The following is a 23496-nucleotide window of genomic DNA, read 5'->3' on the forward strand; positions in this document are numbered from 1 at the left end:
TGGGTAGGTATGCATTGAGTCCAGAGACTAAAAGAGAGCATCAGATTCCTTAAAGTTAGAGTTACAGGCAGTTGCAAGCGGCCTGCCTGATTTGGGTGCTGGGAATCGAACGTGGGTCCTCTGCAGGAGCAGTTAGGGCTCTGACCAGTTGGGCCATCTCTCCAGGCCCAACACACACTCTCTTATTTTCATTCATTCCTTGCCCACCCTTCACCAGGATCATTCTATATTTACATTATTAATTTAAGGTTCATTTCTGATCGCTGCCTTACTTCTAAATTGGAACACACTGTTCTATTCTTTGTAAATCTTTCAAATACTTTACCAAGAGGCCATTTGAAGAAAATTCTTCACTCTTTAGGTAACATATGAATATTGGGTAGCCTAATACTTCAAGGAAAAAAAATTTAATATATGATTGCCACGTCTATTCCACCATTGCTGAAAGTTTCTTTCTCAACTTTGACCATACTTCGCTATGGGCAAAACGTCTACACAAAATAGGTAAATACTTTTTGAGTATAGTTTTACATGTGTGTATATTATCTCATTCAAACACAATCTTCTTTATGATATTATTTTAAGAGAATGTGTGTGTGTGTGTGTGTGTGTGTGTGTGTGTGTGTGTGTGTATGTGTGTCTGCACATACATGTGGGGGTCAAAGGGCAAGTTTTGGGGGTCAGTTCTCTCCTTCTACCTTACATAAGTAGGGTTTTTCTTGTACTGAGTACTCCAAGCTAGCTGGCCCTCATGCTTTTGAATAATTCTCCTGTGTCTACCTAGCAGCTGGCTGGAGAAACGCCCACACTACAGAGGCATACCATCACATCCAGAGTTATTACAAGGGTAGAAGATGGAATCTGGTCATCAGACTATCACCGGGAATGTTATCTGATGTACCATTTTGCCAGCTCCATGATTTCCTCTGGAAAATAGATTCTGCTCACTGTTCTACTATTAATGTCTCAATTCTTAACACAAACTACAAATGCCTGTGGACATGAATAGTCACAGAGATTTGGTAGTTAGATGTCTATATATCTTCACATATTTTTATAGACAGTGTGTGTGTGTGTGCACGTGTGCACATGTGCAGATGTGCAACTACTACAAATTTCCACTGGCTACAAATCAACAAAGGAAATCTGACTGCTGAACTATAACACTGAGCCTACTGCCAGCTGCAATGAGCTAATTGCGCAACACCTAGGATTTTCTCCTAAAAGTCACCGTGATGAATTATACTCAGAAATTACCTTCTAAATCATAAAGTAAAAACTATACTTCATGGCTGCATTGTATTCTAAGTCACTTTAAAACATTCGAAATCTTCTAATCTAACATCAAGGCCATGGCTACTTATCTTTTTGCTTGATCTCTGCATGACGGCTGCTGCTTCGGCCAGAACTATCTCATTCCTAAAGGGCAATCATCCTGCATCAGAAGGCTCTGGAAATCTAGAGACAAACTCCTTACTGTTAATTCCTGTGGGTTGTCCTCGGGGTCAGAGGATGATCTCTTCTGAACAGAGCTCTCCACCTTGGTTAGCCAGCAGACCAACTCGTCCAGCCGTCTCCTGTAGCCAACCACCTGCTTACTGTCTCCTTTCAACCTAAGAGAACACGGTGTGGAAAAGAGTGACAGACATTACTGAGTAAACAGAACAGCATATATTTGTTTTTGGAAATCCTGACCCCATAACCCCAATAATAATTATATTAAGTATATGCTTTCAAATTACTATTAACAGCCATGTATACAGACTATTACATTAAGATTATATGGATGACTAAAGGGATTTTTTTCCCCTTAATTAAATTCAGACACACTGAAAGAAAGTCTTACCATCTCATCATAAAAAATTAAATGGCAAGCTAATAAGGAATTTTTTAAGTCAGCTATTATTGTATAATGAAGTATTAGTTAAGGAAAAATGAAAATGTCCTTGTGTAAAATAAGAGAAAATGTATAATTTTCTCTGAGTTCTCCAGGGAGACAGAAAGACATCCTTTTATATTTTATTCACCTAAGGCAGCAAGTGTTACTCCATTCTACCCAGATGACAGCAAAAATATAAATGAGGAAGAGTGCTGAGCTGTGGATTCTTCTACAAGTATTAGAGAAATACACACATATATGCTTGGTTGGTTCCTTAATATAAATATAATAGACGCATTATAAAAAGGAGATCAAGGAAAAATCAGAGTGTTCAAGTGTGCAAGTAAAGCAATGGGATGAATATGAAAGCAGAACTCTCTAATTAAATCTTTTTAATGGTGTAAGAATAGCATCGAGGAATACCAGCCATCTGTCAGAAGATGAAAGGATGAATGTATGACCAGAACCCATGTGACAAATAAGACTCTAGACTTAAAAAAAATAAAAAGAGTTTGAATGCTATTAAGAGCTTAGTGGCATCATTATTTTTAAAGCAATTAGATGCTGATTGAAAACTGAGTGCAACACTTCAATGAATTACACTGTGGCATCCCTAATGGGAATCTACATTTCTATGCCACCTTTTATGGTTTTAACCATAAAAAGTGTAAAATAATCATACAATAAATATAACATAATTTTAGCTAATATGCATCTAACAGTCATATTGCAAAAGTATAATATTTAATCCTATTGTAATACTTTTAAAAGCTAATGAAAATTACTTAAAAATTAACTTATTTTAAAAAAGAAGAAAATGCAGCTTCAAGATAAAAAAATGAAGCAATTAATGATGGTGGTTGATATGAAATGTTATAATGAATGTTATAAAGGTTATAATGAGTAAAATAGTATTTAATCTAACAACTTTGGAAACACCCAAACTACCTATATAGTCCTTTTGTTTTAGAAATATTAAAAATTAAATATCCAGAGTTTCATAATCGTGACTACTTTCATGTTTTAAAACTAGAATAGTAAGACACTAATATTATCAAGCAATTTCAATAAGACTAATTTAAGAAACCCAAAATTTTCACCTGAAAACTAACTAAATAATGTACACATATTGTCCCTAAGAATAGAAACAAATTATAAATTCCTGGCTAAACACTGGATAGTAATTACTTATTAAGAAATAGCACCATAAACTGTAAAACTGCAAATATTTACCTGTAGGCACTCAATACAGAAACAAACTGAATTCCCAATGATTCTGAACCTCTTGGGCTTCTAAGGTGGCCCGACACAAACAGGTTATGGAACAGAAATGAAGTTTAATATGAATTTGTGAAAAACAAATGCTGCTTCAGTGAAAATACAAGAAGCTAAGAAAGAGATTCATTATTCTTTTCACTTCCAAAGACTGGGTAAACTATGTGTTGTAGCCATCTTGTTAGTTTGGGGAAGGATGATGATCAGACTCCGCAGAAAACCAGGCAGAGCCCGGCGGATCTCTGTGAGTTCGAGGCCAACCTGGTCTACAAAGCGAGTTCCAGGAAAGGCACAAAGCTACACAGAGAAACCCTGTCTCAAAAAACCAAAAAGAAAAAAAGAAAAAAAAAAAAGAAAGTCTCAAGGGGAATTTCTGGGGCTGTTGTTACTATCTTGACAGCAGAAAGAAGGAGCATGTCACATAAATTCAGAAGCACTTCCCCTTGCAATACCTAATCCTCCTCTCTGTCTTCTCTCACATGGCCATGGCTGTAGTACTCACACCTCTCACATCTCCAAGTTCTACACCTTTTCTCAAGAAGGTTCGCTCTGAAATGCCTCAAAGGCCCACAAGGCTATTGGGTGGTGATGGAAATTTTACAAAACCTGACAGGAAGTTTTCAGTTCATGGGGGGTGTGACTTGGAAGGAGAATCTGACACAGGAAGCCTCCTTTTCCTTTCCACCTCTTCTCTTTCCTGGCCATGAAGCAAGTCATCTGCTCTAGCAGGCACCCCTGCCATGATGTCCCACAGAAAAGCCAAAGCAACTGGGCTAAACACTCACCGATGGACACCTGTAAAACTGTGACCCCCAAATAAAACTTCTCTCTTTATAAGCTAAATTGTCTCAGTTATGTGTTATCACAGCAGAAAGCTGACTACAAAGGCTCATCCTAGAAAAAAATTTATGGAAAATTGTTATAAACGCCTCAAAACTCAGCTTCAGTATCCCTCTTCATTAACACCAAATTCCACAGGTCATCATTCCTACCTCTGTGGCAACATCCTCATGTGAATGTTTGCTTTAATCACACCATTTTTCTTCCTTTAAACTTTATCTTCTCAGTCTGAGTTCTTTGTGATATTTGAATCCCCAATGTTAAACACAAGGCTCAGAGAATATTGATGAAATTGATTAAATTAATTGACTATTAGCAATATACAGCAATAACATGGTGAGAGAGTAAGCTCAATAGAAACTATTATAAGAAATGGATATTTTTAAGTGTTCACTATGAAAAGTTAAGACATAAATATTCTTCAAATACTGTCTCATTTAATCCTCATAAAACTGCCTGATAGCATCGCTCTCTTTTGTAGAAGGGAGACAGTAATCAGAAGAGTGTGGTGACCAGCATAGCACAGGAACTCGAAGGGTGCAATAGTGGGATGTTCTCTATGCTGTGAATGTGTTGCTCTGATTGGTTAATAAATAAAGTGCCGATTGGCCAGTAGCCAGGCAGGAAGTATAGGTGGGACAAAGAGAAAGGAGAATTCGGGGAAGTGGAAGGCTGAGTGAAGAGATGCCGCCAGACGCTGCCATGAGAAGATGTAAAGTGCCGGTAAGCCACGAGCCACATGACAACTTACAGATTAGTAGAAATGGGTTAATTTCAGATGTAAGATCTAGATAACAAGAAGCCATTAGGCCAAACAATTTAAATAATATAAGCTTCTGTGTGTTTATTTGGGTCCAAATGGCACTCAGAAGCCTGCCATGGTCATACAGTTTATAAGTAACATAAGCCTCTGAGTGATTATTGTATGAGTGGGCTGTGGGATGGTGGAGGCTTGGTGGGACCCCGAGAGAAACTCTCCAGCTACAGGATGCAATAGTGGCATAAGACCATTTTTGTGTAACCAACAGCTCTCTTACTAGACTTAAGGCCCGCTCAGCAAAATGGAAAACATGCCTGGTACTGGAAACCTGGCCAGCTACCCAAGGCTAGTGAAGTCATGGACCTTGGATGGCAACTTACAACTGCCACATAGCTAAACCAGCATAATCCCTAAATCCAGTCTAAATAGTGACACTTATCCCCCCAGATAAGTGTAATTCTCATCTCTCATCAAAGAAACCTCTCTTTGCAAAAGAAAGAGACCACTGCAACCTTTCACATGGGTGCCAGAGATCTGAACTAGGGTCTCCAGGCTTGCACGGCAAGCACATTATTGGCTGAGTCAACCTCCTAGCCCCAAAGAAATTATTATACATAGGACATCTGAACAGAATAGTGAGCTTTTCTAGGCAATCTGAAAATAGTCACAAGGAATATGGACAGTGGAAACTTTAAATGTCACCAATATTTATATCATGGTATTATATCAGATAGAATGTATTTTACATGAACTCTTCACACACACACTCCTGCTCAAATGTTCAGAACTGAATCATCACCTGGGCTGCCGATCCTTCACCTCAGCCACAAGGGTGCTCCAGCGCTGGTTTAAACCTGCCAACTTATCCTTCAGGAAGCTGGCATCCGAGGGGCGAAGTCTCTGCACGATGCCCTCCCCAGTTTGGTTTACAGCTATCATGCTGGGCTGGTGGCTGCTGATGCCCTCTTCCAGTTCCTATGACAGATTACACACTATGAATTTCCACCACTTCATCAAATTGTTCAGATACCTTAAGTCCTCCCAATATTGCAGCATCAATATACGAGCTACAGAAACAAATTCCTGAGAGGGCTTTCCATGTTCATGAAAACACATTTTCAAACAAATTAATTACATTTCCAGGGACACATGGAAATGACAACTATCTGGAAATTGAACCTATCCTTATGAAAGTCATCAGGCAAAATATACTGACATAGGACACCTTAATAACAAGAAACAAATATCAGCTGTTTATATCCAAATGTGAGCATTTGATTAAAGTAAACTGCCTATCTTCTTCCAAACAAGTATGTAGAAGCATCTTATAACACACACATGCATGTACGCACGCACAAATATTTGGCCAATACAATTTTTCCGTCCAGCTATTTATAAACAATTTTCATTGTGCATTTTATTGAGATGTTGCCTCATTCTGGAAAAGTTTTACAGTAACAAATTAAAGGGCTGCTTTAAAGTCTAAATACATATGTGTAACTCAAAATTTCACAAGCATGCACACCATGTTGACAAGCAGGGTTGGGGGGCACTGCTTTTGACTCTCCATGAACTGTCTACAGAAAATGCACTTTGAAGATGTAGTAAAACAAGAAAGGCCTCTGGCAATGGAAGATTACGCTTGTGCTTGCTCCGTTACTCTCTTTAAGGATCTATTGTGCTGGCAGAGCTGACTTTGGTGTTACACTACATATTTGCAAGGCTGAGCCCCACAAGAGGCTTGCCCTGTCCATCAAGGATAGTATACTTTCATAACAATTATCAATGACACACATACGCACAAAAAAATGGGATGACTAAGTGTTTAGGAGCAGAAAGCACAGGTGAGCATGCATATAGTTTCCTGTCATTGATATAGTCTTCTTGTTGTTGTTGTTGTTGTTTTGTTTTTTTTTTTTTTTTTTTTTTTCAAGACATGGTTTCTCTGTGTAGTTTTGGTGCCTGTCCTGGATCTCACTCTGTAGACCAGGCTGGTTGTGAACTCACCAAGTTTTGCCTGGCTGTACCTACTGAATGCTGGGATTAAAGGCGTGCACCACCACCGCCCTGCTGATAAAGTCTTAGATACAAATTTGTGTGTTACTCTGAATATAAAATTTCCAGAAATGTCTTTTAAAATACTCTAAAAGACACCTGTTTCTAAAATTAGCTACTGTGGAGTACCTTTTTTTCTTTTAACTTCTTGAAAATCCCGATTATAAGTTGTGTGGTGAGCAAAGTTTCTTAGAATTTTTAAACTGGAAACTAGAGAACAGAACAAACCTGACAGTGATAAAAATTACAGCGATACACGTACATGTGAAAAATCAATAGAGTTGGATCCAACCTCTGCAACACCACTTAGCAACAACATCTAAACAAGCATCCGAACATCCCTCCTGGGATTCGAAGAGCTTACCAGCTGGTGTGTCCTCGCTTTCTCCAGGTCCAGACCGCCATCTGGAGCACAAGTGTCTCCCAGCAGGTCTTCAGCTTCGGACATCCACTGCGTGAGGTCATTGAGGTCATGGTGGAATCGCCGCCATTCCTCCATAGCCCTGGCAAAAGACCTGGAGCACAAGAAACAGAATCAGAGGAGCTTCCCAGCTTTGGAAACCTGGAAACAATTGTTCTTCTAAAAAAAAATTACAATAATAATAATGTCAGTCAATCACATCTAATTTAAACTGAGTGAAATCATAGCTTCTGGCTCTACAAAACTCATTGTCAAGGTAGGTTGTGTTTACCAATTCCCTTCTGAGAAATGAGGCTTGTGCCAACTGCAAAACAGTGTGTGAACTCCACTCCAGCCCTTTCTCTGCCTCCTCCCTGCCCATGCTCTCTGCTTTTTAAAGATTTTTTTCCTTCTCTGACTTATGCGTTCAATTAATTGTAGGCATGTTAATCCACCTGAATTTATACCCTTACCATATAAGTACCATGAAACATAAAAACATTATTAATTATTCTATTCTCTTAGAAAGCATGAGGTTTTACTGATGAAAGGCTTCCTTTCAAGTTAGAACAAAGGCCAAGAATATAATAATTATTCTAGAACATTTAAGGAAAATTTTACTAAACTAGCTGAAGAAATTTACAAATTAAAAATGAAAATATGGTATTTAACTAAAGCTGGTGGCATAGTAAAGCATAATTGGCAGAACTAAGTTAATATAAAATAACATATTTTAAATTGTGACATTATTACCAACAATAAAAGCAATGAAAAGTTATTGGGGAAAACTGGCCATTTGTTTAAGGAAAATGAGGCAAAACAGAGCTAGTCAGCATTTAACTGTGAGTGCACAAAAAAGTTGTCTAGGCCGGGCAGTGGTGGTGCACGCCTTTATTCCCAGCACTCGGGAGGCAGAGCCAGGCGGATCTTTGTGAGTTCGAGGCCAGCCTGGTCTACAGAGCAAGATCCAGGAAAGGCACAAAGCTACACAGAGAAACCCAGTCTTGAAAAACAAAAACAAAAACAAAAAAGCAAAAAACAAAAAAGTTGTCTAAGGAGGCTGGGTGGTGGTTGTACACACCTTTAATCCCAGCACTTGGGAGGAGGTAGAGGCAGGCAGATTTCTGTGAGTTCGAGGCCAGCCTGGTCTACAGAACAAGTTCCAGGATATCCAGGACTCTTACACAGAGTCTCGAAACACAAAAAAACAAAAACCCAAACAAAAAAAGTTGTCTAAGGATCATTTGAAAAGTAAAGGTGCATGGACAGCAGTCATGATACTGAAGTTGGAGTATATAGCTACTGAGCTGGGCCTTAACATGATACAGACCATTAAACAGAAATTTCAAATCAAGCCACTAAGTGTGTTTTTAAAGTACATACTATTGCTTACTCACACACAGAAAATGTAAGGAAAGGATACGTAAGTTTTGTTAATTTCATGCAATCATAAAAGAAACAACTGTAAGATATGACTTTATAAAGCTAAATTTGTTGTATGTCCAAGGAGGCATGCGAGCTTAAGTGACATACAAAAGGCTGTGAATATTCACAAATAAAAACTATAAATAATATCTTGAAGGGAGCAAAACATTTTGAAACAATAAGTAGCAATCCCTTGGTTTAAAAGACGAGCCACACTGGTGTGCAGAATTTTCACATCCCACTAATGACGAGGTGGAAATAAGACAGTGATATAACCTACCACTGTAATATTGGTGAGATCGTCCTATCAATGGTAGCCAGAGTTCTAAAGCAAGGGCATGTCTATAAATCCCACTGGCATGGAACAGTAGCCAGTTCATGTTATAATACAGAAAGAGTTTCAACATTCTTTTAATTGTCTTCATCTAATAACCAAGTGTTGAGATTGAATGTGAAATGTCAGCATTTGAATACATGGTCACCAGCTGGAGGTGCTGTCCGGGATAAGCAGAACCCTTAAAAGACAGAGCCTCACTGGAGGAAGGGCATCACTCGGAGGGGTTTTGAGGTTTTAATTCACTCCACTTTCTGTTCTCTCTCTACTTCCTGATTGCTGATGTAATGAGACCAGACAACCTCCTTCTCCTGAAGCCATGACTTGCCTGTCATGTGACCTGCATCCCCTGAAATCATAAGTCAGGCCAACCTTCCTTCTTTAAGGTGCTTTGATCAGGTATTTGTGTCAGCAATAACGACAGTAACTACCATGCCAGTTCTAACAAAAAATTTGTACAGGGATGTACCTAAGGACGTTCCTAGCTACACAAAGAGACTATTTTAAAAATCTACATAGCAACAAAGCTCATTAAGTTCTATTTCTTCACATGAATTGTAGAACTAAAATTTTTAAACAATATGATGCCTTGCTTTTGTGTCTGAATTATTTCCAGTGTATTCCTCTGGGATAAACTCCCTGTTAAATGGTATTTTTTTATTGAACTATTTATTTCACACTGTATTTCCATTTCACCACTCTCCCAGCTACTGGGAAAAATCTGACCCATTTCTCTTTACTCCCATTTCACAGGTTCAAAGTCTAGTAACAGAAAAGTTCCAAAACATTCTATTAACCAGAAGCTCATAAAGAAGAAGGAAAGAAAGAAAAACTTGGGGTGATATACGGATTCCAATTATCTGAACTTGCCTCTGCTCTGTTCTTCATTCACATTAATTATGTCATGTAGGAGAAAGGGACATTAATAAAATCCTTTTTAATTAAAGAAAGAGAGAGAGAGAAACTATATACTAAAAACTAAAAGATTTCCATACTATTAAGATATTATGTTGTAAATGGTTGTGGTCTATGGTCACATTTCTCTTAAGGAATGGGGCTTATCTCTACTTATTAAGCAGGTCACATTCTAAAAGACATGGAAAATGGTTTTCATGATCCTAATGCACAAATGTACTCTTTCTGTGACCCATGCACTTGTACTCATGTTACTTTTTTTTAAAAAAAATATTTATTATGTATACAGTTTTCTCCCTGCATGTGTCCCTGCAGACCAGAAGAGGGCACCATATCTCATTACAGGTGGTTGTGAGCCATAATATGGGTGCTGGGAATTGAACTCAGAACCTCTGGAAGAACAGTCAGTACTCTTAAGCGCTGAGCCATCTCTCCAGCCCGTAATCACGTTACTTCAAGTTAAATATTCATTTAATTCACACATACCCTTTCCGATCACTGTACATTCTATTCACTCTGTCCCATTTTGCATTCAGCTGGGTGAGCATGTCCCTGATCTGAAGGGCTTCAGGACCAGAGGCCTCAAGGATGACATCTGGCTGCTTCTCATGAACAACTGCAATCTGCTCTTCAAGTTTGTCCAGCTGATCTTTGATAGTCTGCAAACATATCATCATACAAAGCAGAATCCAGTAAAGTAGCAAAAACAACAGAATCACAGATAAAGGTTTACATGTATAACACTCATTTAAAATAATAGTGAGGCTAGCTACTGTTCAACGGGGGAATTTTCTATATAAGAATTTATGTTCTCCACAATGTGAGAAATACCACCATCACAATGTTGGAAGGGAAATGCCCTCTCAGATGTTCTGACTGGCTTCCAGACAGGATGTAGGAAAGACTTTAATAATATTCTCTGAAGGTAAGGAAAGGCTTAGATCTGGAATTAGAGTTTTAAACGCCTAATCACAGTAGCTTAAATGAGAAAATGAGTTATCAAATTCATCAAACATGTCAGCTCTATCAGAGATTTTATTATGACTTTATATAGAAGTACAATCAAATATATGGGAACGAAACTTTCAAAGAACTGAAAACTTTAACTTGCAATCAATATGCAATTCCACACCCAGGCAACTAGCCAATCTTAAATCAATAAGGATGACCTGACACCATTTGGCACAAGTGACAATTGGGTTTGTATCTGATTAAAATAAGGTCTCTGCTGTTGCAAATAACTATGCATATATAAAAGTATATATATCCAAACCTACATTTCTTTAAATTGGAAAAAGTTGTTATATCCCACCAGTACATACAGTAAGGCTTCACTACTTATACACATCATCACTAACTTGAAACAGTCCAGGACTTCAACCATCTTAAATACAGCAGCAACTTCCATCTGAGTGTGGCGGTTCCTGCCTGTAACCCCAGCTCCCAACAGGCAAAGGGAGGAGGGATGTAAGCATCCAATTAGCCTGGGCTATTCAAGGAGGCCCTGTCTTTAAAAATCAGGAGGGGAGGGGAAAGGCAAAGAGGGGGAAGGAGGGAGAGAGGAAGGGAGGGAGAGAAGACTGGAGCAGGGAGAGAGGCCAGAGGGAAAGAGGGAAGCCTTGCATTCTTTCTCTGTTTTTTCTATTATAACCATGAGTACTGCACCTCAGCACTAACTTTTACCTTTAGAGAGTCCTCCTGGAAAGAGAAGTCTTCATAGACAGTGGTGTTCAGCTCAGGAATATTAAGTGATAATTCAATGTCATCCAGAGTGAGTAAAATCTTATTAATTTCAACCAGATAATCCGCAGGGAGGGCCGATGATGCAATTCCAGAAGACAGTGGAATTGTTTTCCTCTGCTGGATTGGGATTGTCTGTGAAAAAAAAATTCAAAGAAATAATGCAGGCATCTTAAAACCTCCCCAGGAAAGTAACAGCAAACTGGGGGGGGGGGGAGATTACAGGACTGTTGTTGTATGGAAGCATTCAAGAATGTAAGAATGTCAACCAAAGTATCAAGAAATAAGGTAACTATGATCCAAATTATGTACATGCATAAAAATGTCATAATGAAACCATTAACATATAAAACTAGTAACTGCTAATAAAAACATTATTAAATATAATTTTTCATATTTTAAACGTTATTGCTACAGAAGTTCAACAAGCTCTATTTTAGCTTCCATTTGCCATCTGCTGCCATACTCGTAGATAAGTCAACGTCAACCCATGGCATCTACGTCTATCTAGCAAGCAGGAAGAACAACTATTTCTCTGAGTTGTGAAGGAAACAATTACGTTGTCCATCGTAAGTTCTCCAGGAAATAAACTATTTTGAGATCATTATTACATCCTCCTTCTACAATATCACAATTAGATTAAATACTTGTAGACCACACTACTCAAAACTAAAGCCAAACATGTTTCCCAAGCATACTCAATGGACACAGTGGCACACGCCTATGTCTCATGCTGTGTGAAGCTGAGAAGGGGGGAGCCCTTGGTTCAAAGCAAGTGAGGACAACATAATGAGACTGGGTTTCAGTGACTGGTGTATTAATTAATTAATCAACACAAGAAATGCCATGAGGGTTTTGACTGAAATGATACCAATGTAACTTTGAGACAGCATTGCTGAGCACAGACACCTGATGGAGGTAGGCTAAAGCATCCTCCCGTGCTGCACTCAGACCTCCTCTGCTATGCTGTAGAAATTCTGCCTCTTCCACTCAGAATACAGCGCTGTCTGAGATGGACTGCTTGCTCCTCTTTACTCCTTGATAGCCACAGTTTAATAAAGGTTGTCTACTACTTTCTTTTTTTCTTTCTTTGTTTTGCTTTGTTTTTTTGAGATAGGGTTTCTCTGTGTAGCCCTTGCTGTCCTGGAACTCACTCGTGGACCAGGCTGGCCTCGAACTCAGATCTGCCTGTCTCTGCCTCCCAAGATTGCCGATATACTGCTTTCAAATGGTCAGTGTTGGCTGCTGATGAGTTCAGGGAGCTTTCCTGATACATTATTTTTTTCTTTTGAGAGAGGGTCTCATGGACACCATGCTAGTCTCCATTCTCTATATAGCCAAGGATAACCCTGAATCTCTGATCCTCCTGCCGCCACCTCCTAAGTGCTAATGCCACTAATATGTGCCATCACACCCATTGCACATGGTGCTGAGGCTCGAACCTAGGACTTCGTTCACACAGGCAAGCACTCTGCCTACTGAGGCATATCCCCAGCCAAAGCTTTCACCCCTATGCTTTACTTTCAGAAGAGAATATTCTTCTGTGAATTTCATGATAATAGTAACAATAACAAGTACATGTTTCTTCATTGAAGGATTATAATAATTTTCAAGCTCTCTAAGTGAAATGAAAACTCCAGGCTGCAAATCACAGAAGTAGGAGTGTGCTGTTGAACTTAAAGATCATTGTGCTCTGCCCTCTCGAATCCAATTAGCCTCCGTTCTCACCATTCCCGAGAGCCATGTTTGAAGCAAGCTTACAGCTTTCCTGACTCTATCAACAGAACTAATTGAAATTGTTCCTAATAATGATTTTATTATCTTAATGCTCTATGTTTATATCTTATCTGGAGGCATTTCTAGGTATGCACTCATACATATAAGAAAGAAAATTCTACGTTCTAGCAAATATAAAATAATGTCGAAGTAATTAACACCTCAAGCTTAGAGCCATTTCTAAATAAAAAGATGCTATATATCTTATAAATACTAAATATATGTGTACAGTTTTTTTAGATTTCATTTAAAAGAGGTCCCAAAATTAGGCTCGTGCATCCCTTTTCTCATTTTACGGATAAAGAAAGCAATCCAATGAATGTATTTGCATGCTGAGAACTTACGGACATCCTCCTGCTGCAACTTTCTGGCCATTAAGCAGATCTGTTTCTCAAAGACCAATGACAGCTGCAAGTCCACAGGGGCTTGAATTTGGGTGGAGGGCATTGATCTCTGCAGTACTTCTCCTCACTTCACATCACTGGATCTTACCACTCAACACTGCTGAAATACTTTGACACCTCACTAACAAGTGGCAAGACCAGGACTCCTGAGCTGCTTCCTGGGTCACCTGACAGGCTATTATTCTGCAAGGCCACAGTGACCTGAGACTTTACAGTAAGCTGGGCAGATCAATAATAGCATTCTAAAGATCCAGATTTAAGCAAACAAGCAAAAAAGAATTCACATTCCTCAAGACAATCTCATCTACTACTCAGCTCAGGGTTTTTTCTGTCACTTTCTGCTCTTCGCAGAAGCTCGGCCGTTCAAAATGTGCTTTCTCCTTCCCAAATAGATTTTTCTCCCCAGGTGATCAATCAAAATGCCCTATGCCAAAAAAAAAAAAAAAATGTCCTCGAGATCTGACCTAGACTTTATTTCTGGATAATTTTATTTTTAAAACAGTAAAAGGGGAGAGGACTGTTTAAGGGAGAGATGAGGTGGACCAGGGGGCAGGGAGGACTAGGAAGATGGCTCAGTGGGAGTTTGAATCTTTACCCCACATGTGCCTGTAACCCGTGGTGGGGAGAGGAGACAGGAGGATGTCAGGAGCTCACTGGCCAGTCTGCCCAGATGAAACTTTGAACCTCAGATTCAGTGAGGCCCTATCCCAAAAATAAAAAATAGAAAACAATACAGGAAACTATCTAGTGCTCTCCTCAGGCATCCGCATGCCTCAGCCTTGGCCTCGGCCTCTGCATGCACACTCCCATGCATAGACCACACACCACAGCCACACACAGGCTGCTATGGTACAGAAACACAATGCCACATGCAGAATACTGAAATGAGATGATGTTCCACGGGGTGGATTACATGCCACAATACAGTCCACACAGATCAGAGTTTAACTGAATATCTATGAAGTCTTCTACTTTGTTGTTATTGACCCATTAAGGCAGAAAAAAAAAAACTGAAACGGAACAGAACTACTACTATTCATTAACTCTCTGAATGAAAATCACATTTTAGAAGGCAAAACAAGTTTTAAAAATCCCAAAGGAAAACCATAGTCATATGTGGCTACACATATGTTAAAAAACTAAAAGACAAAACCCAACACAATAATAATTATTGAATTATAATGAAGGGCAATAGCTGTATTTTAGAAAGCATTCATCTATTTGCTATTATTATATAACTCAAGTTTTTCAGAGAGTGTGTGTGTGTGTGTGTGTGTGTGTGTGTGTTCGCGCATGTGTGTGTGTGCTTGTGCAGGTGCACACGTGGAGATGCACATATGTCATGGACAGGTGTGGAAGTCAAAGTACCACTTCCAGGTCAGTTCTCTCATTCCACATGGCTTTCAGGGATCGCCTTCACATTGTCAGGACTGCATAGCCAGCATCTCTAATAGCTGAATCATCTCACAGGTTATTCAAAGAAATAGAAGTGTAAAACCTTATTGTTGGTCATCTCTTTTGGATTTATGAAAGCTGCAAGATCTCCATTCCCTTCAGAAGTGACTTCCTATTTTTTTTTTTTTCTTTTTGGGAGCGTTGGCCATGCTATCAATATTTGAACTTTTTAAATATCTGAATTCCTGAACCTGGGGTAGTATGTCATATTTTCTGGAGTAGGATTTGCTGCTCACTGATTATCTTCTGAGTGGTTTTAAGTGATGTTATAACTTCTTTATATATATGTCTCTGTGTGTGGTGTGCGTGTGTGAGTGCACATATGTATGCACGCATGTAGAAGCCTAAGTCTTCAGTAAGAAGTCTTCCCCTATCACTGCCGACCTTGCTCACGGAGGCAGAGAGTCTCATTTGAACCCAGCGCTGACTGACATGACTAGCTTAGCTAACCGGCTTGCCCAGACAGTTGTCCACAGTCTGCAGCCCAGTGGTTGTGGTTCCTGCTTCACGCAGTGTGATAAACAAGAAAATGGCTGAGAAGGGGACTGAAGTCTCTTCCTTCCAGACAGATGGGATAGTTTGTAAGCGGACTGACTAAGAAAGGAAACACATTGGAGTTCGAAGTGGATGGCAACTTTATTTTGGATCATACAACAAGGCCCATGCAGACAGAGGCAGCCAATAGGCAGCAAGCCAAGGCACAGGAATCCACCCAGATTGCAAACTGATCAAATAAAATTGATTCCTGAAAGAACAGAGCCTCGGCGGGGAGCATCACTTAAAACCACTCAGAAGATAATCAGTGAGCAGAGAATCCTACTCCAGAAAATATGACATACTACCCCAGGTTCAGGAATTCAGATATTTAAAAACTTCAAATATTGATAGCATGGCCAACGCTCCCAAAAAGAAAAAAAAAAAGTAGGAAGTCACTTCGGAAGGGAATGGAGACCTTGCAGCTTTCATAAATCCAAAAGAGATGACCAACAATAAGGTTTCATACTTCTATTTCTTTTAGTAGTGCCCTATCTAAAAATAGAAACATATCTAGTAAACACATTTGAAAGGAGGGGGCTGCGGGGCTCAGGTGTAGCTCAGTGGTACAGAGACTGCCTAGCTAGCATATGCAAAGCACAGGGTTCAATCCCCAGCTCTGGAAGCAAAAAAAAAAAAAAGTACGTAATTAAACTTAAAAAGAAAGTGGAAGAAATCACATAATTTCCTAACGGGCTTGCTTGAATGTGTCTTTAACTATTCTATCGCTGGCCTGGATGGCCCAAATGGGTAAATTATTTCTTTGCTGCAGAGATCATCCCATCATACCTTCATTTTGTTGTAACGTGTATGTAGAAGTAACAACTGCAAACGGATCTTCTCTTTTTTACTGTCCTCCATCGGTTCATGTAACAAGTGGTCCCCTCTTCGGAGAACGTCCTCAATCTGGGTTCTCTCCTCATCCATCTGAATGTTTAAAGAAAAAGAAAATGTACTCAAGACAAAAGTGTACAAACAGACTTCATACTCTCCAGTGTTCAGTGTAAGAACTAAGCTGTGAGACAGACAGAGCAGTGGGGGGTAAGCTATATCAGCCTGGATGATCCAACTGCTTGGGATTTTCTTCAAATATTTTATATTTGAAAATAAAATATCCCAAGCCAGTTTATCACACCTTAGCTAATGATTACTTTTAGTCAGAAAGTATGGGGTGTATATGAGTCACTGTGATTCTTTTATTATCATCATCATCATTATTATTTTGTTTGTTTGAGAGTAAGATTTCATGAAGTCCAGGCTAGCCTCATACTTGCTACATAGCTGAAGAAGACCTTGAATTCCCATTCCTCCCACATCTACCTCCCAAGTGCTGGGATTAGAGGAGTGTGCCACCACGCCGAGTTGTGTGTGAACTTCAAGCTTTGTAAGAGTCACTTGACAGCTTTGACAATGACCCTTATAAATCACATCTGGATTTCTTCAGTTACATGTATCAGGTCAAGCAAGTAAATCCACATTGTTAAAAGAGAGAAGAAAAAAAAAAAGAAGAAGAACAATAGGGTTTGAAAACAGCCCACCTTTTCCTCATCATTACTGGAGTCCAAGTGTTTGTCCACAACTTTCAGCATGTTTTCTATGTCATTTTCTAATCTTTCCAAGTCTGAGAAAGACCTGGCACCTTCAACAGTTCCAGCGGGGCCAAAGCATTGGTAGGATGAAGGATCCTGGCCAATTAGCATCTAGGAAGGAAAAGAGGCCAATGCAGTGAACTGTTGACTTGCTTTTCCAAACTCATCCTGAAAGGTGGAGGGAACAGTAGGAACCAGGACTTATCTGAAATGACTTTAATGTCATAGAAGAAGGATTTTTGACAATCTAGGCTTCTTAGAATTACTCATTTTTCAACCTTGGGCCAGGGATATGAGGTGTGAGTTGACTGTGGGTTGACTGTGGGTTGACTGTGGTTGCTTGGATTACAGTATGGCAGATGCCAAGGTGAACAGCCTACAGGAAACAGGGCCATGATCCAAGCCATGCCTGCCACAGGCAGGAAAGGAATGGTGGTCTGTCCTCACTCAGTGCAAGGACACCCTAGAGAATGCCTCTCTTACATGTTCACCAGAAGAATTCCCTTTGATATTTTGATACTCAAACTTCCAAGAAGATTAATATTTCCAAATGCCACATTTTTAAGTCTACACAGAAAAACTTCATATTCAGGAAAATGAAAAGTTAGAATAGCAATTTTAATAAAAATAAATGAAGAAAAGTAATATCCAGGGACAGGCAAGTATGAGGAAAGCAACACTCTCATATCCTGAGTACAGACGCTCAAACTGAAGACCTTCTATCAGCCCATGCTGAAAGCCTTGGGAACAGCCTTTGTATAACTTCTGCAGTTCAGTGAATTCTAAACTCTGATGCCAGCAGATACAAATAAGATAACTAATGAACACAACATTCCCAAGGGCCCACAACACTCATAAGATTAACTTAGGGAATTATAACAGACCGTAGATTGTTACCATGAAAATCCATTTCAAGGGAGCATGTACAAAATGCTATAAAAATTCTGTATGTTAGCATCATGTACCTACCAATGAGTAAAAACAGTTATGCAACAGAAATTGTTTATGAAGTCATTTGGGGACAATACTAACTTTCTTTCTCTGTTCCTTCTCTTACCCTACTCCTCTGCAATCATTCCTAATATCAAAAAAAAAATATTCCCATGAATCTATTTAAAAAAAAAATCAAATGGACTCCAGTTCAGACAGTGAGGAGGAAGGCCAAGAATAAAGTAGATAAAAGCTAAAGCAGAGTCTTGCTGTGTTGTTTTAAGTTGTGAATAATTATATTCCTGAGCATGAAAGAAAATTTATTTGGCCCACTATACCAGATATTTTAAATTAAAGCAAGGTTAGATAATACCTATTTCCTACACACATATAAAACAAAACAGGCTATTCTCTGTGTTATTTCAATATATAACCGTCAAGAGGTTGAATTGAATGGATTTTTAAAGTGCCATCACATGGGCTCAGTTGAGATCCTTAAACACCCAGCATCCTGTGATTCCTCAGGATGGGCATCTAAGGTTCACCATTTTCTCCCTCGGCACTATCAAAATGTTTTCAAGTTTTCCATTTCACATTACTGAAGCTTCCACTCAGTGCCATTTACTCTACAGTAAAATGATTCTCCACCTCCCCTCTTAAAATAAGGATGAAAAGAGAAAGAATGGTTAAGATACACAGGGAGCTGAAGAAATAATACCATAGCAGTATAAACACCTTTCTTTTGTAAAGAAAGTTGTTATTCATTTTGACCCTCATTTTAATGGATACAGCCTTTTTTGAATTAGTAAATACAGGAAGCACATCTCTCCATGAACTGAGTTACTTACATTTAAATCTGTCAACATATAAACACACACACACACACACACACACACACACACACACACACACACACACACACACACCAGTGTATTTTCTATGAAAAGGATGAGTTCAAGGTCAGGGATTGATCATCAGACCTAGCCTGGGAACTGACTTCACTATTTCTGACCTATTCCTATCCCAACTGTCCACCGACTCTAACACATGTTCTGAGTTATTTGCTCAACAATACTCTTATATTAATAATCGCACATAAATAACACCAACTGCTTGGCCCAAAAGTTATTAAAATTCATTTTACTTTAAAACTTAATGGGTTGGCACAAGATGATCTACCATTTAGACGTATAGGGAAAATGGGGAAAACGGTATTCTATAAAAATTCCAGGACTCACCTGGGCACTGTTGATGTGCTGGGACACCTTCTCAAAGTTTCTGTTCAGCTCAGCTAATTTCGGTTCCACGAGTTCCCTGCTGGCACTTCCACGTGCGTTCATCAAGATGATGGCTTGTTCGCGAACATTCTCAACCTGGAGGTTGACATCATCCAGCTCAGACAGTAAGCGCTGATGGCATAAAAAAACAAATAAATAAATTATTACAAGGGAAAAGTCAAAATGAATATGGGTGTGATGCTTACTACAAATTAAAGGTATTTGAAATAAACATCTGGGATTGTTAGGAAGACATTTCAGCACCATCAACCAGAGGAGGAACTGGTCACAGAAAATCCATGGGTGACCTCAGTTTCTCCAAATGTTAAAAAGTAAACTGCATGAGAACCCCCCACAAAACATCACACAGCACAAGAGAACAGACTACAGCATATCATCCCATGTGACTCTTGAGGTTGACTACCTTCACGATTTCCTCCTGTTTACTCGCTGGTTTCTTTTCAATCTCATCCAGTAGAGCTTCGGCTTGATAAAGCCAGGTACTGATGTGAGCAACATGCCCATCAAATATCTCCAGCTGATTCTGATGGTTCTACAAAGGAATAAAATAATGTTGACACAATTAAATGAAATATTAGGATGATGATCTTAGGAGAGATTTAAAAGGCCTTCAAAGAGCACAATGTGTGTCCCATAATCATAAACAACAAGGAACAATAGTGTTTGCTACATACTTTTGCTTAGTTGGCTTGTTTCTGGTTTGGGGTTTTTAAAGAGAGGGGTTAATATTTTACAGTTCTGGGGTGTGAACATAGGGCCTCATGCACTACATGACTGAATATATCCCCAGCCTTCTTTTTAATTTTTATTTTGAGACAAGGTCTCACTAAGTTGTCTAGACTATCCTTGAATTAATTCTGTATACAGACCTCCAACTTGTGATCCTCCTGCTTCAACCACCCAAGTATCTGGTATTACAAGCCTGGACCACCAGATCAGACTTTCTGAAAGGGAACGGCGTGTTGGTTTTTTTGAGACATGGCTTTCCTATAGAGGTTGACCTTGAATGCTATATACTTGCATCTTGGTCCCTAAAGTGCTGGGATTACAGGTGTGCATCTCCATGGCCAGTTTTAGTGATGAACTTTTCTCTACATTGATGTGTGGTGATTTATCATATTACATAATTTACCTAAAGTTATATGGATAATAGGTCATGGACTAGAATATAAACCTCTGGCCGATGAATATAAACCTAAGCACATAACCTTCTCTGCCCTACATATCCTAACTGATTTGAAAAATTGCTCAACAGATGATTTATTCTTTTATCTATCTCTATCCATTACTAGAGAATCATATAAGATAGAGTTCTATCGATATGTCATAATAAAATAATAATTTGTAAATGATAACTCTTAGTTCAGAGATTGGGGCTGCCATATGTTTAGCATTAGTAAAAGATGACCAACAAACACTATGAAAATGTAGTGGTCATAATGATCATAATCATAAACAAATTTAAATGGAATAATTAACATATTTAAGTCATTTACTCATCATAAAAATCATACAAGGTAGAAATTATAATAATGCCAACTTCATTGATGAGAAAAAGAGGAAAAATAGAGATTTTAAGTAACTACACTGAAGTAAAAGTCAAGAATTTTATAAGCATCATCATTTGGTATAATCTTTGCTCTGAGCTAGTGAATGACTAAGACATTGTAAGTACTGTATATAATGTATATACAATAAATGCATGCCTGTGCATATACATAGTGTATATTATTATAACTAAGTACTATATAATATAATTAAAATAAAAGTATATTTACTAAAGTATTAAATAATACAACACCTATGTTTAGCATGAATATTTTACTTTCATAGAAATATTGTAAATTCTTCCATTTGATACCTTTTCAATAGAAAAATAAATAAAATATATACTAATACAGTTAATTCACAAGCAAAGCAAAACAAAACCAGGACACACAGGAAACAGATCTGGAATTCTGGTAAGGGTCATATGCACTAAACATAATTAGGAAGAGAAGACATCACCACTGATGCGTTCCGGCAACATACCAGCAAGGTGTTACACCAGTCCTCGGTCCAGGTGCGGACTCGGCTCCACCCAGCGTTGAGCGTACAGAGATTCTCTTCTAGAACTGACTCGCTGCCCGAGACGAGGTGCTGAAGGGCAGCACTACTTTCAGTAATAGTGTTTAAGTCCGCCTTTCTCTTTTCCAGGTCCTTCAGAATATTCTAGGGAAAAAAAACAACTCACTTGAGTTTCAGAATATTATAAAATTTACCTAACTCTGTGTGTGTGTGTGTGTGTATGTGTGTGTGTGTGCGCATGTGCAAGCGCGCGTTCCAGCAACATAAGAATCTATGATTTCCTAGATAACTTGCAATACCTTAAAGGTTTATAAAACTCAACTGACTGACATATTGAGAACTCTCAGCTAATAAGAGATTATGAAAAAATGTACAAAATTCAGATGTAAAATACCATCTATAAGCCAGAGAAGAAACAGTAAAACACAATCTTTGGGCATCAGCTTCACACCAAACAGCGGGAACACGCCAGGATGGGAACTCACAGGTGAATGAAATTTTACTAGGAAAGTGCACATGTATAGAAATGCACATGTATAGAAATACACATGTATAGAAATGCACATGTATAGAAATGCACATGTATAGAAATGCAATGTGGTGAAAAATGCAAAATCTCCTGAAAGCAGCATACAGAAGCACCTCCTGGCATTGCTTCTTTTAAAAACTGTTGCTCCTTATTTCAAGAAATAATTTTAAGTTTTATATTTATTTACCTCTCTCTCTCTCTCTCTCTCTCTCTCTCTCTCTCTCTCTCTCTCTCTCTCTGTGTGTGTGTGTGTGTGTGTGTGTTTGTGTGTCTGTGTCTGTGTCTGTGTCTGTGTATCTGTGTGTTCCCTTGAGGCCAGAGGCATCAGATCTGGACCTGGAGTTACAGGCAGATGTTGGATCCTGAGAATGAAATACTGGTTCTCTGCTAAGAGCAGCAAGAGCCCTTAACCACTGAGCCCTCTCTCCAGCCCATTGGTACACTTTCTTAAATCAACATTTAGAGCAATCATTTTAAGGAATTCAAGTCCTTATGTGAATGAACATTGTTTAAAAACTCACATTTCAGGAAGGATACAAATCACAAATCTAAAACTGAATCAAGGTTTAAACATTGCCCTGGCCATGAAACTTTTAAAATGCACAGTGGTATTTCCTGCACTCACTCTCCTCCAGCAAAGTGAGTGGAAAAGAACTTCAGACATGCTGTGTGTACTTCAGACTTGTTGTACTCCTTCAGTGGTTATGTCCTGACTGGCTAGAACTGGCTGAAAGAACCAAGACATAACTACAGATAAGTAATTAAGTTTAAATAATATATTTACTGGATGGAACTAGAAAAAATCATCCTGAGTGAGGTAACCCAAACCCAGAAAGACAGTCATTGTATGTACTCACTCATAAGTGGATTCTAGATATAAAATAAAGGAACAATCAGACCACAGCCCATAGAACCATAGAGGCTATATATATAGTATGGAGGTCCCTAGGACGACTGTGGCTTATAATAAATTTCGGTTCTACTTAATTATTGAAAAAAAATAGCCAAATAAATGGAAACACATGAACTATGAACCAAAGCCTGAGGGGCCCCCAGCTGGATTAGGCCCTCTGAATAGGTGAGACAGTTGATTGGCTTGATCAGTTTGGGAGTCAACTAGGCAGTGGGACCAAGTCCTGTGCTCATTGCATGAGTTGGCTGTTTGAAACCTGGAGCTTATGCAGGGACACTTGGCTCAGTCTGGGAGGAAGGGACTGGACCTGCCTGGACTGAGTCTACCAGGTTGATTGCAGTCCTCGGGGGAGATTTGCCCTGGAGGAGGTGGGAATGG

The 23496-nt window shown here is 38.9% G+C and overlaps 1 protein-coding gene across 7 annotated transcripts in view; it reads right to left on the reverse strand.

Annotated features, from left to right (window-relative positions):
* Utrn (utrophin) overlaps nt 1–23496 on the reverse strand; it is a 514855-nt gene that overhangs the window by 283061 nt on the left and 208298 nt on the right. For all 7 annotated transcript variants that reach the window (XM_028861232.2, XM_028861242.2, XM_028861237.2 and 4 more), the window contains 10 exons: nt 21641–21820; nt 20013–20141; nt 19550–19720; nt 17331–17492; nt 16582–16719; nt 11567–11758; nt 10370–10542; nt 7174–7324; nt 5554–5729; nt 1478–1613 (listed from right to left, as the gene is read on the reverse strand). In XM_028861232.2, the coding sequence (XP_028717065.1) occupies nt 1478–1613; nt 5554–5729; nt 7174–7324; nt 10370–10542; nt 11567–11758; nt 16582–16719; nt 17331–17492; nt 19550–19720; nt 20013–20141; nt 21641–21820 (1608 nt within the window). The remainder of the gene's footprint in view (nt 1–1477; nt 1614–5553; nt 5730–7173; nt 7325–10369; nt 10543–11566; nt 11759–16581; nt 16720–17330; nt 17493–19549; nt 19721–20012; nt 20142–21640; nt 21821–23496) is intronic.

This window comes from Peromyscus leucopus, chromosome 8a (genome assembly GCF_004664715.2).
Source record: "Peromyscus leucopus breed LL Stock chromosome 8a, UCI_PerLeu_2.1, whole genome shotgun sequence".
Lineage (NCBI taxonomy): Eukaryota > Metazoa > Chordata > Mammalia > Rodentia > Cricetidae > Peromyscus > Peromyscus leucopus.